Source organism: Carassius carassius, chromosome 29 (genome assembly GCF_963082965.1).
Source record: "Carassius carassius chromosome 29, fCarCar2.1, whole genome shotgun sequence".
NCBI lineage: Eukaryota > Metazoa > Chordata > Actinopteri > Cypriniformes > Cyprinidae > Carassius > Carassius carassius.
The window spans coordinates 28858660-28874554 of NC_081783.1; the positions used below are offsets into that span (position 1 = coordinate 28858660).

The 15895-nt window shown below is 38.5% G+C and overlaps 1 protein-coding gene across 4 annotated transcripts in view; it reads right to left on the minus strand.

The window, feature by feature from the left end:
* Positions 1-15895, minus strand: part of LOC132110004 (THO complex subunit 2-like) — a 71390-nt gene that overhangs the window by 30193 nt on the left and 25302 nt on the right. For all 4 annotated transcript variants that reach the window (XM_059516533.1, XM_059516532.1, XM_059516531.1 and 1 more), the window contains exons 14-21: positions 15660-15790; positions 14746-14847; positions 7058-7142; positions 5436-5529; positions 4983-5063; positions 4665-4761; positions 3191-3308; positions 833-1012 (exon numbers count right to left, since the gene is read on the minus strand). In XM_059516533.1, the coding sequence (XP_059372516.1) occupies positions 833-1012; positions 3191-3308; positions 4665-4761; positions 4983-5063; positions 5436-5529; positions 7058-7142; positions 14746-14847; positions 15660-15790 (888 nt within the window). The remainder of the gene's footprint in view (positions 1-832; positions 1013-3190; positions 3309-4664; positions 4762-4982; positions 5064-5435; positions 5530-7057; positions 7143-14745; positions 14848-15659; positions 15791-15895) is intronic.

Genomic DNA, 15895 nt, shown 5'->3' on the forward strand with positions numbered 1-15895 from the left:
GCAAATCACAGCAATCAATTTAATATTGAATTTCCGAATTGAGAAATCACTTTGGTGCACCAGTCAGGCAATAATATAAAGTAATAAGTGAATAAATGAATGAAAATGAGTGAGGCAGCTGGCCAAAATGAGCACTAAATCAGCAGAATTTCTCCCAGTGCTCTTCATGGCCAATTCAAATCAAAATATCACATTTTGAAGATGTTGAAAACACTTGTTTTGAGAATATGGTTGTGATCATGAATATGAGCCAGATGCTGGATGTACTGAGGAATTATGCCATATTTGATTATTTTGTAATTGTTATTAGGAGTTGTAGCAGTTAGAAATCCACCCGTGTTAGATGTATAAATCCAGGAATACGCAATAATGATAGCTGAAACATTCATGCACTTAAGGGTTAACAGTCTGTGACTTGAGCAGGCTGTCAAATGGCATTGATGTGAGAAAGACACTGATGAGGGGTTATGCCGTGTTGAAGAACTTCTATTCCATGATGTTGGAGTCATTAACATCAATAACACATTTTCTCATCTAAAAGGCGGATCTTTCCTAATTGGCAGCCTTTACCTTATTAAAATGTGCTATTTTATATGCCGTTTCTTCCTGAACATCCCCTCCAGGAACCCTAAAGTCTGTCTGTCTATCTCTATCATGGCATCAGTTTAACTAGACTGAAAAGTAAACAAGCATCAAACTTGAAGAAATGTATTCTCAGCTCCACTGCATGAGCTCCGCTGCTTGTCATCTTTAATTAGCAGATCTACTCTTTTCAGAACCGCATGGATCTGAGTCATCTTGGTTTCAAGAGCCGCTCGTTAGTTGAGTATACCTGATCATAAAGCTTCCCCACGAGTTTAAGGTGTTTCTCTCCCCCCTCAGAGAAGACCACCCCGTTCCTCTGCTGGGCCATCAGGAGACACAGCGGTAACGCCAGCTCGTGGTCCAGAAGAGCGTCCTTCAGGCGCTGAGACGACTTCTTAGTGTTCCTGATCTGTCCAAAGTAGCCACCCTACACACACAAACAATCAGAAATGAACAGAAACACTCCCAATCAAACATGTCTCTTCATATTGAGGTAATGTGCACAAGACGAGAGGAATGTTCTCAAGTCAAAAGTCATGCCCAGGCCAAAACAGAAGCTGCGCAGACTGAAGTCAGGAGTTTCTTCACTTAAACACAAGAAACTGCTGACTTGATTCATTATGAACACAATACTGTCCCGTGTGGTCGCACTTTAATTGCCTCTGCGTTTTCAAGGAAGCACTGTGGAGGCAAACACCATCTGCAATGCATCTTGGTAGATGTTTGACCTGCTAAGTAGTGCTGGTGTGCAGATTAATAGTGTAACACATGAACTCTAGCTCGCTCTCTCTCATTACAGGGGCCTTGATTTATGCATCACAAACCCCTCCAAAAAAGAAAAACACCCAAGTTCACCTATGAAAATTGAATTCTGAAGCCATTTCATTCTTATAGTGAAGACTACGCAGTCACAGCAGTTTGTTTAATCTGTATTCTATTGCATCTGTACTTTGGTTTTTTAATACTGACAGTTCAATTAGTTTCAATAATTTAGAGGACTTTTTACTAATATTAGTTACCCAAGTGCTCTGCTGTGGTGTTGAGAATTGTGGCATTTTTCATGGTACTGACCAAAATAATCATGATTAGGGCTGTAGCTATCGAATATTTTAGTAATCGAGTATTCTACCAAAAATTCCATTGATTAATCGAGTAATCGGATAAAATGTGTTTTTGCTTAATTAAAGTGCAATATTTATTATGCAAGAGAAAAGACTCCTGGGTCTCTTAAAATGAACAACTAAGTTTCCTTTTTTAGAAAATTGTATTTTTATTTTTTAAATGCATAGAATGCAATGCATACATCAAAAATAAGCATTTAATTATTACCCATTGTTTTTCTGTCTGTACTTGTACTGTGAACAATGACAATAAAGTTGACAGATGAATTAAATGCCATTCAGTTGGGGTTTTAAATAAAGCATTTTCTGAGATGCACATTAAACACATAAAACATTAATTTAATTTATCTTTTAATTATTGAATATTAACTTAAGTTTTTGGTAAACAAAGGGGATTTACTATTAAATATAAAACATGGAAGAAATGTTGTGTGATTAAACCCTAAAAAAAAAATAATGTTTGATTTGTTTTTTTTTTAGTAGTAGGCTATGTACATTCTGTTGAACAATAGTCTTTAACCGGACTTTTATTTTGACGGGTTGACGTAACTTTACAGTTCTGTGTATGTGATGTGACGCTAGTTTTACTCAAATCAAACGGTCAAATGCTCATGAAGTGACTGTCAGAGCAGTTCTGGAGATGTTGTTCATGTGTTCACCTCCTTATTTAGTGAGAGAGCAGACGCTGAAATCACCGGAGCGTCACGCGCGCTTTAGTGTGTGTTAATAAACGGAGACGCGCTTCTGCTCCATTCATTAACACAGACACGCAGAACATACAGGATTCATATTTAAATAGTAATTTCCGGCTTAATATTTACAGATATTATTTCATATCGTGATTTGATGTAAGTGCAATGACCTATTTTTGATTAATACATTCAAAATTTGGCAAATTCCATGCCATTCCGTGTTAAACTGTAAATTCCATTTTTATGACTGGATTCCGTGATTCCCTCCGTGTTTTCTGCATCGCAGAAATCACAGGGCCCTAGTTGTGGTATGCCAGCTCTATCTTGCAATGGACACATGCCACAACGTTCTCTTTACGTTTGCCCGCGCCCTCAAATCAAACACTGCTGACTCCTTGCAGTATGTCATTTCGGACGCAGTGCTTGTGTCTCCTTCCGCTTTGTGGGTGACGTAAACGCGTTGTGTCCCATTAAAAAAATCATTGCGAAAGAACCTGACGTGAGATTGAAAATAAATTAAAAGAGGAATTTGCCTCGATCATTTTTTGTAATCGAGTTACTCGAGGAATCGTTTCAGCCCTAATCATGATTAAGGTTTTTTTGACATAATCAAGCAGCCCTACCTTGGATAAAACATCAAATACATTTGTAATAGCAGCACAAGCACACTTCTAGGATTCGACATCTGAAACGCTGCCGCAGCCCAAATCTAATGCGGTGACATCTACACGTTCCCAAACATGGCTCAAGCGTGTACATGAACGCTGTGTTTGCTAATCGATGGCTATGTACCTCTGCTTTGAGCTGCTCTCCACCGGTCATGGCCTCCAGCTGCTCCACAGTCATTTCATCCGTGATCTCAATCCCTGCCATCTTCTGCACCACTTCCTTCAGGATCAGCAGGTCAAAACTGGCACAACATAAAACACATGAATGATTAAAGACCTTGATAAAAACCAAAACTGCTCTTCGGGAGTTCTGCACGCTCCGTGACACTGGATAAAGGAAACTGAACAGAGCTGTGATTCCTTTATGTTAGAGAACGTCCTCAAACACGGACTGGTGGATCCAGCTCTAGTGTGAAGACATTGGATCCGGGTATATTTTGGTCTGTGATGCATGACAGTAGCCTTTTTTTTGGTTCAGAAGCCCCCAAAATTGACACTACTTTGCTATGCTAAGGACATTTTAAGGACAACTAAAGTTTTTTTATTTTTACATTCAGAAAAAATGAGGTACTTCATGAGAAATCAATCCCCCACTGGAAACATCATTGTCAGTCAAATCCATTCTCTAACATGCATCCAGCCTGTAAACCTGTACATGTATGAAGCTCAATCCAGATCTCCGAGTAAGTGCTAGTCAACTCTCCGTCTGTCAGCGAGGGCTTTCACTGCCTGCCTACACACGTCTCTCTGGAGCGCTGAAGGATAACCCACACCTTATTAACACATACAGCCGTGTAGAGAAATACACCGCTCTCTCAGTCAAGTGCTGGGATTAACCTCTTCATTCCAGAGAAATGCATCACTTTAATTGTTAATTACTGTATATTAAATATATTGGGCATTGGGAACCAGTGTTGCAAATACAGCACATTTCAACACTGCTTTATAAAATGCTAATCTTAACTTTCAGTATATTCGCCATTCGTTAAGAAAATCAAAAATGAATGTGAATGAACTGAACACTTGGAATGAAGGAGTTAAATACTTAAATGTTAAAAATATTGTAGAAGTCCTGAACGCCTTCCTGTACTTTAAGGATACATGTGTTTTGAAAAACAGCAGCAGCATAAAACAATGTTCAAATTAACTTGGGTTTGGAAATGTCACTTTTCTGTTAGAGCACAGGTCATACGCCACTGAATTTACACTAATCTACTCCACTGAAATTACTAGACTCAAATTAATTGGCAAGTTTTGCAAGCTTTTTTGTTAACAATCTTTTAAATAAAGATAGGTCTGCATGAGTATATTGCAACACCGAGTTCAAAACTACACAAACAGCCAGCAGAATGGAGAGTAGGGGTGCGTAAAATATTACATCGCAACACTTTGGGCTTTTTTAAACAATATATAAGAAAGTATGAAAAAATGCAGGATTTTATTCCAAAGTTTGCATGTGCTTGATACTGTGCATCTTTACTTGGATGATCTACTGTTTTTGTGATGGCTGTTCATGTTTTTGTATAGTAATACCAGTTTTAATAAAGTCTCTTTGAAGAGCAGACCAGGGCCTAAACACAGCAAACATTTAAGCGTACCTCTTTCCAGCTTTCAGCTGGTTGGTCACATACTGCAGAAGACCAGCTAACTCGATGGGATATTTCCTGAAAACCGCTCCACACAAACTAGCGAGACCTAGAGAAAGACGTGATGACAAAAGCAAAATATTATCATAAGAACGAGCATTAGTATTCGTACGAGGGCAAGTCAAGAATGTCACGCATTTGTGCTCCAAATTGCTTTCCGGACACACTCTAGCAGCAGGGTCAAACCATTTCAACAAATGACATTTAACGCTCAGGCAGAAGTTCAATTTATTCTGCATCTCGGCGTTTTAGAGGAAACGTGGCACTCACTCTGCAGCCATGATGAAATGGTGGTGTCATCGTGCTTCATCTTCTCTTTCTCTGGGTTGGCTAAAGCTTCAATAATGCAATCTGCCCACACGGTCAAGGGCTCAAACGCACCACATCTCGCTCTTTAAAGATAACACACACGTAGACGCTCTTCAGACTATTACTCATACGGTCAGACATTGTTTTGGCATGTTCAAAAGAAAATGAATAGTCTATTTTCCTCCACTGCTTCCCAAACTGCAGAAATGCTTTTCTCTCTCATTTTAAACACACAAATCTGTCAGTTTCACGATGATGATGAAGTCAAGGTGAGCGATTACATGCTATTTTAATCACGCACACATTACGGAAGTTTGGAGGAGATCAGCAAGTTCCTGGGAGAGCTGTTATTAGCGGAGGGGGAAGATTATTATACAGTGGGAGTGTAATTATAGCAGCCGTCTGAAAGGATACAGGCCAGCACATCATAGTTGAGGGAGGTGAGGTATTTGAGAGAGTCCACCACTGGAGTTATGAGGTTATCGTACCACTGGATCTGAGACAGGATCTGAAAGAAAAGAGTACATTCATTAACCGAGCAACACAGGACTCTGCAGCAGTGACTCACTCCTTCTACAAACACTTTTATTTTTATTCCACATGTGTTATTCCAGTCCTTTTTGTGCCCTGCCTATATACCAATTTACGACTGAAATCAGACATAAATTAAAAATATATATCTTTAAAAGACGTCAAACAAAATTTTGGTAATGCATTGTATTTTCAAGAGAAATTGCAAACAGAGCAAGACGTGATTTTATTCGTTTTTAATAGACCTGATTGTGATTGCTACTATTTGTGTATAATAGTATGATCAGTTTTACCACAATTAAAGCATTTTTTTCTTAATTGGAAATAAATTTTGTAGTAATGGATCCAATGAGAGAAATAAAACCTATGCAGTGTAATTTATATACAAGAATTGACTGTACATGCAAAAAAAAAGGTTCTCCGAGATACATTCTTTGTAAAACCCAGAGACAAATTAGTATTTCTTTTTTCAATTCTGACGTCCTGAAGACAAATGCGAATGAAATGGTCACTCTGATGCTTGGCTTTAGGCTTCAAGATTTAAAGAAACTGTCATGAACAAGAAAATGTGAGAGTCAAACTGTACGCTGTAGGCAAAATAATCCAAAAGCCAACAGAAAAATTATATAAAAATATAATATCGCTACTGCGATCAATACTGTTCAATATCAGTCAATCGCTAAACTTGTCTTGCAAACAACACTAATTCTATTTCCCTGGTCATGTAGAATAATACATTGCTCAATTAGACCAGGGACTTCATTCTAGCAAACAATCAATTTTGATTTGATGATGTAGTGTGGCGAGTGATCGTTCAGTGGCCTCTCTCTCTCTCTCTCTCTCTCGGCGCCCTCTCTCTCTCTCTCTCTCTCTCTCTCTCTCTCTCTCTCTCGGCCCTCTCTCTCTCTCGGCGCCCTCTCTCTCTCTCTCTCTCTCTCTCTCTCGGCGTAAGAAAAGCGCCAGCACCTGAATAACACAGCCTTCATCAGAGCGCATCTCCGTCTTTTATTTCACCACTGAATCTTCTGAATTTTTCAGAAATGCTAATGGATTCAAAGCCTTGCCAACATCAGCCACTTCCAAGTCTTTTCTTCTCGGTACACGAGAGCAAAAGTCTCTCCTCACTGAAGACATGCACAGCATGAACAGTGACAGCACCACTTCTTCAGAACGAAGACAGCAGAAAGAAGCATCCTGATGAAAACATTCTGGCAACCATGAATATCTATCAGCCTCGGTCAGCCTAGTCATGAATTTCTTACATTCGATGGAGATGAATGTGATTACCGTTAGCCCGCTGACTAATAAAGCCTAAATTTAGCCTTGTGTTCATGCTCTCGTTCTGATGTTGGGCATTAGGCCACTGGTTTGAGTTTATATATGTGCTTTTTAATCTCTGGAGCATTGAAAATTGATGGCACACTGCAGATTATAAAGTAGCCCTGTAAAAGCATGTCATTAGTCCAGCGGACCATTATGGCTGTCACAAGCAATAAAATACTCACATAATCAAAGAGAATGGTGGGGTTACTGTGGCTTAACTTTCCAATCTGCCTTCCTGAGGGCTTCACGTTCTCCTTAGTCAGTCGCCTGGGGAAAAAACAGCCAGAGAGATGGTGAAAACCAGAAAAAGTAGCACAGACGCACCAAAGCCTACAATTAATAACACTTACACTCACCAGTGATTAAAACGGGCTTGTGAATTAGCTATACTTACTACTACAGACAATGTTTGGCTGACACATGCCAATAATCATGGCCACTGGTACAAACAAAGTGTGTAGGTGCTAAAATAGCAAAAATGTCAGAGCATGAAGCTTTAAAACCTTTATGAATCTTTTGTTTCGAATCTGTGGTTCGGCGCAAACTTGCCAAGTCATGTGATTTCAGCAAACAAGGCTTCGTTTGGAGAGAGAGGGGCGAGGTCAGTAGAGCTAATTAGCATTTAAAGGGCCATGCACGAAACGGTTCACTGTCAACAGAGCTGTTTTTGACAGGGTAAAAAGGGTGTTGTTTTACACTGCCATTGCAAAATTTTAACCATCTTATGTTATAGACTTTCTATTAAGACCCCTAAGAATCATATCAACTTGTGGAAAATGGGCATCCGATGACCTCTTTAATGATTACGTATATAAAACAAAAATGCAATTGATATTTAATTGTCTCAGCCTGACAGCCACCTAACACTAAAGATATTTATCAGGAAATTGGTTGCGGTAATTGGTGCGATACATTTTAATTGGAATGAATGCCTGTTATTGCACCAATAAATAACCATACAAAAAGAGCTGATCTAATCACATTTCCATCACAGTGCAAAGTAAACTGGCCATCGCCAACCAATAGGATTTGGGCCATTGGTTATATGGCCAGTCCTGTTGCTTTTACAGAAAACCACACCTTTGATAAGTGACAATGATTTATTTTTAAAGCTTTAGATTTTCTTGAAAAGGCGGTTGCTAACAAGGGACTATAGAGGTTGTCAGGAACATTAAACTCCATCAAGCAGTTCAACTAATCTGCTAATCAACATTCAAAGCCTCGTTGAGTCCACAGTCAACTCAACTCAGTCATCTCAGAATTGTAATGGTGGTGATGCTGAAGTCACATGATCATGCCATTTTTATTTATTTTTTTGCTGGACACATCGTTCAAATGGTTTAAATATCAAATATCCAATGACAAACTCATTGTCGACTACATGTTAACATGGCTTCCCAAGAAACGCAGCATGAGGTGTATCCTCTCTATCTGTGAGAATGGACAGCTGTCTATGTCCCGTCTCGCTGGTGTTTTATGAGTCTTCATGCCTCTGCACTGATTTCTTATCACACATGCCAGCAGGCGCATGATGGACTGTCATGTGAAGAGCAGCGCCTCTCGGGCAGGTCTTTGTAACGCCATTAATTGTGAGCGCGGGGGGCCGTGTTTTCTCTCAGACTAACAGAGCTGCTTTGTCTGAAGTGTGGCACAAAAGGGGCCAATTAAAAAGTCAATTAATAAAGTAGCTGGGGAAACACACACACACACACACACACTGCAGGAGGGCACAGAGCCAGCGCTGGCATTGTGGAGTTTCCATTCGAGCTGGTGAGCCGACAGGAGCTGCTGACTGCTGAGCCATGACAGCGTCATTGCTCTTAATAAGGGAACTGCGTGTGTGTGTGTGTGTGTGTGTGTGTGATCCTGAGCATTCCCCACGTCACATCAGGTGGCCTAATTGGTTTGCTTAACCTTCAGAGCACAATGGGCAAGCTCTAATGACATCTTCTGATATCCAGAAGCCTTATAAAGCTCACATGAACAATGGGATGCCAGCAATCCCTCAAAGTTTTTTCTAAACACATTTTGGCACACCAATTGAATGAGTCATGGAAAAAAGGGTGAAAAGAAAAAAGGTTTGAGGCAACACAATTCTCTCTTAAATGATTCTGCAAATGCAGTAAAAACTAAGCTCAGAATTTATGGAAAACTTTTATGCACTAAAGGAAGCAGTAATATAGTTGCTGCCAATTACACAAAACGCTTGAACAAGTATCTAATATTACATTAAGTTCGAAAATGTTGAGGCAAATTACAAGGACAATCACAGGATTAATTTGCTCGATGTTCCAATGTGCGATTTTACCATCATATCAGCCTTTTCTTTTCCAAATGTTCTACGAAGACATCATTAATGCTTTCTGGAATGCAATTAGATTATTATTATTAGATATGCAAAACTGCTTTCAAATGGTCATGTGCACTTTGTGTGTTCACTCGTGGCATGAGGCTGTACGCATATGCAGTGGTTATGTGAATGATATTCATCTAAAAGTCAGTCATGTCTTAAAGGATTAAACAGACAGGACATCCGAAATGTCAAAACGCATCTGTGCATTAGTGTGTCATCAGTGATAATCAAAGGGCAGAGATGCTCAGAAGAAGAGTGCACGGAGCTCTCGTCCTGCTGATGCTGAATGAAGCGCTACTCCTCCGTGTTTCTGCCTCCGCAGCAGCACTGCAGTCGAACACACCACCTGCGCCTCCGCCGATGTCTGACAGCTCGCCTCACAGCACACACACAGTCACATAAGGCCACCGATCGCAAAATAATGCATGCAACAAATGGCTTCCAATGGGTCAAACGGAGTAAAAAACTGCTTAAATAAAGCATTTCAATTTCAAAATTAATGTTTTAATTTAATACATTTAAGGTTCATGTTAAACTTAAAAATGTTTTGTAGTTTAATTAAGATTTTCTTTTTATATTTAAATTATATAAAAAAATAATATAAATTAAATGTGAATAATAAATGGATTTAATGGTTTATTTAGATTTAAACTTCAACATTTATTACGACATCAGATGTTTGACATTGTTAAAAACATGTTTTGGATAAACATGGCACAATTGTGTTGCTAAATCTGACCAGATAGAGCCTCTTTTGTAGCAAGCGTTCACATTCAAGGCTGCATCCTCACATTGAGCTACAACAAATACTTATTTATTTCCTTCACACGACTCTGCCCTCGACGTGATGTCCTTCAGATTTCTGCAGCCTCTGGCTACAACATCGATTAACAGCAAACGAACCAGGAAAAAATAAGGCAAACCATTAAAAAAAAACCTGATGAAAGGCAAACTAACATGTTGGATAAAATTAAATAATATTCTTAAGTGTCAATCATATGAAAGCTGAATAAATAAGCTTTCCATTGATGTATGGTTTATTAAGATCGCACAATATTTGGCAGAGATACAACTATTTGAAGAAATGCAATCTAAGGGGGGGAAAAAAATTACATATTGGTAAAATCATCTTTAAAGTTATCCAAACGAGGTTAGTAATGCATATTATTAATCAAATAATTAAGTTTTGATATATTTGCAGTAGGAAATTTACTAAATATATTGATGGAACATGATCTTTATTTAATATCCTAATGATTTTTGGCTTAAAAGAAAAATTGATAATTTTGACCCATACAATGTATTTTGGGCTATTGCTACAAATATACCCCAGAGACTCAAGACTGCTTCTGTGCTCCAGGGTCACATATATGTGTAAAGAAAAACAGATTGAAATGTTGGACGCAGACGTCACTTGTAAAATCTAACCTTAGTCAGGTCATATTCATCTAGCAATTCACCACTTGGAAAACACAAAGCTACCTGCACAAGCTACTAACAGCATCTAGAGAGAGAGACGAAACGTTAGAGAGCAGTCTGACGCACACGAGGACTCGACTCGAGCCATCTGACAGGCGACCTTGAGCTTCCCTCGCTCTCCCTGAACACTTCTGACGGGTTTAGCCTCAACTCATTCTCCGCTCGCTCCCTCTCTATCCAATTATCTGCCAAAATATCATCATTTATTCAACACGCTTGAAAAGAAAGCAAAGGATCTGATACAGCAATTCTGCAAGCCCTTTCAAAGAGCTCATCTATATGCACACAAGCACAGGGCAACACAAACCTGGTTCAAGGAGAACTGCCTTTAAACTTGCACTGATCTAACATCCTAAATCTGCACAATGCCTAAGTGCTGGAGTTAAAAACAAAAAACACTCAATTTAACAAACTGCAATTATAAAAATGGATCATTTAAGTAGATGCTCATGTTCCTGTCAAAAATCAAAAACAAATCAGATTCATAGCTAAAATTAAAACATTAAAACTATCTTTATCTGAAGAAATTAAACTACACTACCCATAATTCTGTGAGGAGAACCACCACCAATAAGAGCTGCTACCATAGAAACAGGGTTTTCAGCACTTTCCTCTTCTTTAGAACACAAATGGAGAAACTGGTGCTAGTTTTAATATAATGGAGAGCTGAAGGGGTGAGAGTTTCAGTTCGCTTTATGTAATCGCACCAAGTCATCAACTTAAATCAAACTTAAAGTACAGCCCATGTGTTATTCTAGACTACTTTATGGGGCTTTTTCATCATTTCTTGCTGAAAAAGCAGCAGACAGATTTTGTGCAGAGTTATCTTTATAGTTATCGTTCTTGGTGTGATCGGGGCTTTAGAGAAATAAGAAAATGCATTAAAAAAATAACTAGTTTACTAGTAACAATTACATTTGCAGTAGAGGTCGACCGATATATATCGCTTGGCCGATATATCGGGCCGATATTTGTCATTATTTAATATCGGCATCGGCCGATATCCGTGTTTAGTAGCGCCGATTTTAAGTCAGGCACGTCGGTAGGCAGCCCCGTGTTATTGGTGCGGTGGAAAGTGCTGCTGCGCATGTGAAGGATCCCAAGCCAAAACTTTTGGAAGATTCAACAACAGTCCTGGGAGATAAAGGTAGTGAGAGAATTTGACTCTGTAAATGGGGTGGAGAAGTTGTCAGCTCTTACAAACACTGCAGCGTTACTCTGCCGCTCACAGACAGCACCGCGCGCGGAGAGACAGCTGTCCTGGAGCTGCCCAGAACCGTGAATCACATTTGTTCGGAAGCATGGTTTGATGCAGACAATAGCCAAGTTTCCATCCAACTCATTTGTATTTAGGGATGTCAATATTCAATCATTTCATTTAATCGATCATTTAATAACCTTAATACTGCAAAATGCATCTGCAGCGGTATTATTATTATTATGTGCAAAAGCCACTTGGAAAAAAAGCTTTCTCACCCGAATTGAAGGGGTTTTAGTCTGAATAAAATGCTAGTAGCAGGACTGTAAAATGAATAGATGTGATTATGATCATTTGATAAAATGAAGAGAGTGCGCCATATGTTTTAGATCATTTTACTTTGTTGACTGTTTCCCGTCAAGGAGACCGCTGAATGCGCCTCTTTAAATTGTTTCGTGGTGCTCGTTGTTGTATTTTAAAACGCAATTGCATTGTTTTCAAATGACACTATAGTACTACATTTTTTTTTTTTTTAATGTAAACTAGACGGAAAAGATCATCCTCTTCACATGAGCAAAAACGTCCTTGGCATAACAGCAGAGTGGACCGGTATACTACGGTCTATTTAAACTGACCAGTGTAACCTTTTAAATGTTTGGTTGACTGTACTTTATTTTAATAATGAACAGACTGCGAAGAAAGTTTGAAATTAGAATGCACTTTAGATGTTCTGTGTCATTTATACCAAACACAAATGTTGCTGGTTGCTAGTGTGTTTGCAGCACTACTGTTATTTATTTTTAATATATTTTATTTTTTATAGTTTTCAGTTTAATTGATTTTTATTTATAACATTTTATTTAAATGTATATTTAAGTTTACATTTATGTTCCAACAAACATGAAAAAATTTACTTGATAAATGCTCTAAAACTTTTTTGTAAATGATTGACTTTCTGATTAACTTCTTTCAGGGCTCAATAAATGATGATAAGTTTAGAAATGTTGTGGATCCAATTATTATAAGTGTGACATTTTAGCATGCAAATGAAGGGGAAAACTTCAAGATATTGGCCCTAAAAATCGGCAGCACATATGGGCCATCGGCTGACCCTGGACTCTAAACATCGGCATCGGCTATAGAAGAACCCATATCGGTCGATCTCTAATTTGCAGTGCTTCAAGGAATGGGTTACAGTGTACGAGTCTTGTACCTTTGACTGTTTACTTATAAACTAAACACCTTTTACACTAAAACACTTTTTTGCTCAATGCTTTGGTTCAGCTCCTCATAATACAATTCAATATGGAGGAAATAAATAGAACAGCACCTAAACTACAATTCACTGCTCACACAGGCTCATTTGAACAAATTCAGTCAAAAGAGTATTATTGTGAAATATTACTACATTTATTGCTGGGATACAAAGCTGAATCTTCAGCACTACGAGTCCAGAGTCCAGAGTCCAGACTTCAGTATCACATGATCTTCCACAAATCATTCTAATAAGCTGATTTGCTGCCAAAAATAAGGAAAGAAATAAAGCATTTCTGATAATTAAAGCTGCCGTGCAAAAATTTTGGGTTAAAAGTAGTCTAAAAATCAATATTTTAGCATAATTGAGCATTGAGGTTAAAATAATTTCTTAACATGAGATTCGAATTATGTGACAATTAGAGATTAAACCGTACAGAAACTGAAATCTACACGCTTATACACACTATACTCATAGTCATGCAATGCTGATGTTGTTAACATTAATAATTTGAGAATAAAGTATAACAATAATAATAATTTTCAGGCTTTTTGTGTGACATGAGGTAATTGATCATTAGATTAAATCACTATTGTTAGCATGGTTTATTGTAATGCTTTTTTCCTCAGTTGGTCAGAACAAAGCGTGGCAGACTTGTTACTTGCTCAGATGACAATATAAGGTGAAAATTCTTATTTGGGTCATATATTCTAAAGGCCCGTTCACACCAAGCACGATAACTATAAAGATAACGATAAAGATCTTGTTCTAAATATTAAAGAATAGCACAGTCCACACCACAGCTGTAACGATAAAGGCACAGAGAAACTACATCGTTGGAATCACTTTCAGAACGATTCTTTTCTGGCGAATGATAAAAACATTGACAGCCAATCAGAATCAATCCTGCGGTAATGAGCTTGAGATTTTAAAGCGGCGGACGCACATGCGCTTACAATAAACAGACAATATCGTTCGCTGGTGTGGACGCCAATACTGTTATCTTTATAGTTATCGTTCTCGGTCTGAACGGGCATTAATACGTAGGCTGGAGTCTGAGATTACTAAATGCAGTGAATATCCACACCGGTGCAGTGACTGACAGACACACATTCACCTCACAACAGATTCATCCGCGCAGGATCACAACCCACGCATGGAATATAATTCTGCAAGGAACTGCGATTCCAGGTTTTCAAACAGAGATGGCGACAAAGAGGAAAAAATTCCGGACTGCAGCTGATAAAAAAAACTATTATTGCTTAATATTTTTGTGGAAACCTTTGTCAGGATTTTTACTGATGAAGTTCAAAAGAACAGTGTTATGTTTTTTTTTGTGTGTGTGTATTTGTATTTATATGTACAAAAACATACCATTTCTTCCTTAAAAAAGAAAAAATAATCAATCCTGTAGGTGAATGAAAAACTACAGAAACCCAGCTTCACTGGTGCCTTTTATTTGATGAAGACTGATTAATCATGACAGTCCACTAAAACTAGGAGCGCTTCTCACTACAGGCCAGAGATCCTGTTCAAATAGCTCAGCAGCAGAACGGATCTAGATTCAGAGAGAACGTAAACTTACTTCATGATGTATTTGGCTCGGTCTACCGTCTGAGCCTTGATCTTCACCAGGAGTGGATGATGGCTGTACGTCTCATTCTTCCACTGCCCATAGAGGCGATACCTAATCACACAACACAGAGACCACGAGTGAGGTGATGAAAACATACATCATGTTCATCAGGGCATTCTGACAGCGTTTAGATATGTATACGGGGGAATATCATGAGGGAATAGACTTGTAATATAGAGTGCAGCAGTAAAAACAGCCTCATATTCTCCAGCTGGTATATGATCACACACAACAATCATTTGATATAATGATTCCCGTGATAATGTCACATATCCCCAATCACATTTGACAGTTACCGACAGATACAACAGTGCTGAAAGCCTCCTTTGACTTCATTCAAACATAAACCAGTCCAGAAATATTGTGTCCACGTTTTAAATTCTTGTACAAGGTTATGATTTTTTTGTACACTAGCCTTGCAGTACAAACCCACACATAGCTCGCCCAAAAAAAACACAATTATGGAATACAGATGTACGAGTTTCTTTATCCTGAAGAACACGAAAGATATTTTGAAGAATGTGTGCAACCAAACAAAATGTCTAAGAAGTAACGAAGTCAATGGGGTTTGGTTGTCCACATTCTTCATAATATCTTCTCCTGTGCAGCAAATGCACGCGTCAATCACAGGCCGATGCAGTCTAATCAATTTGAAACCCATAAAAAGTATTAAAAAAATAATAAGTAAAAAAAACCATTGACACTAAAATGATGACAATTATACAATCCAGAAGACAGAAAGAAAAAAAATTGCGCAGTGCTGAAAAGGGGCGGAGCTACATAAGGTCTGCATCATTTATTTTTGCTCATGTAACCAGAAGAGCAGAAAGAACTAGATAGCTAAAGAGAGGAGCTGACGGTACCTGTGCTGGTAGGGGAAGAGTTTGAAGAAGCCCCAGAGCTCCTCAGACATACAGGCGTTGCACTCCATGAGCGAGAGAGATGGTAACAACACCTGATCAGCAATACTGAGAAAACAGCTCAGCAGAGAGTCCTGCCAGAGACATAGATAACAACATACACAACATTCGATAGATATAATAGATATACAATTCTCCAGTCGCTGGGAAAGGATCTATAGCTTTAAATCCCTCATTTC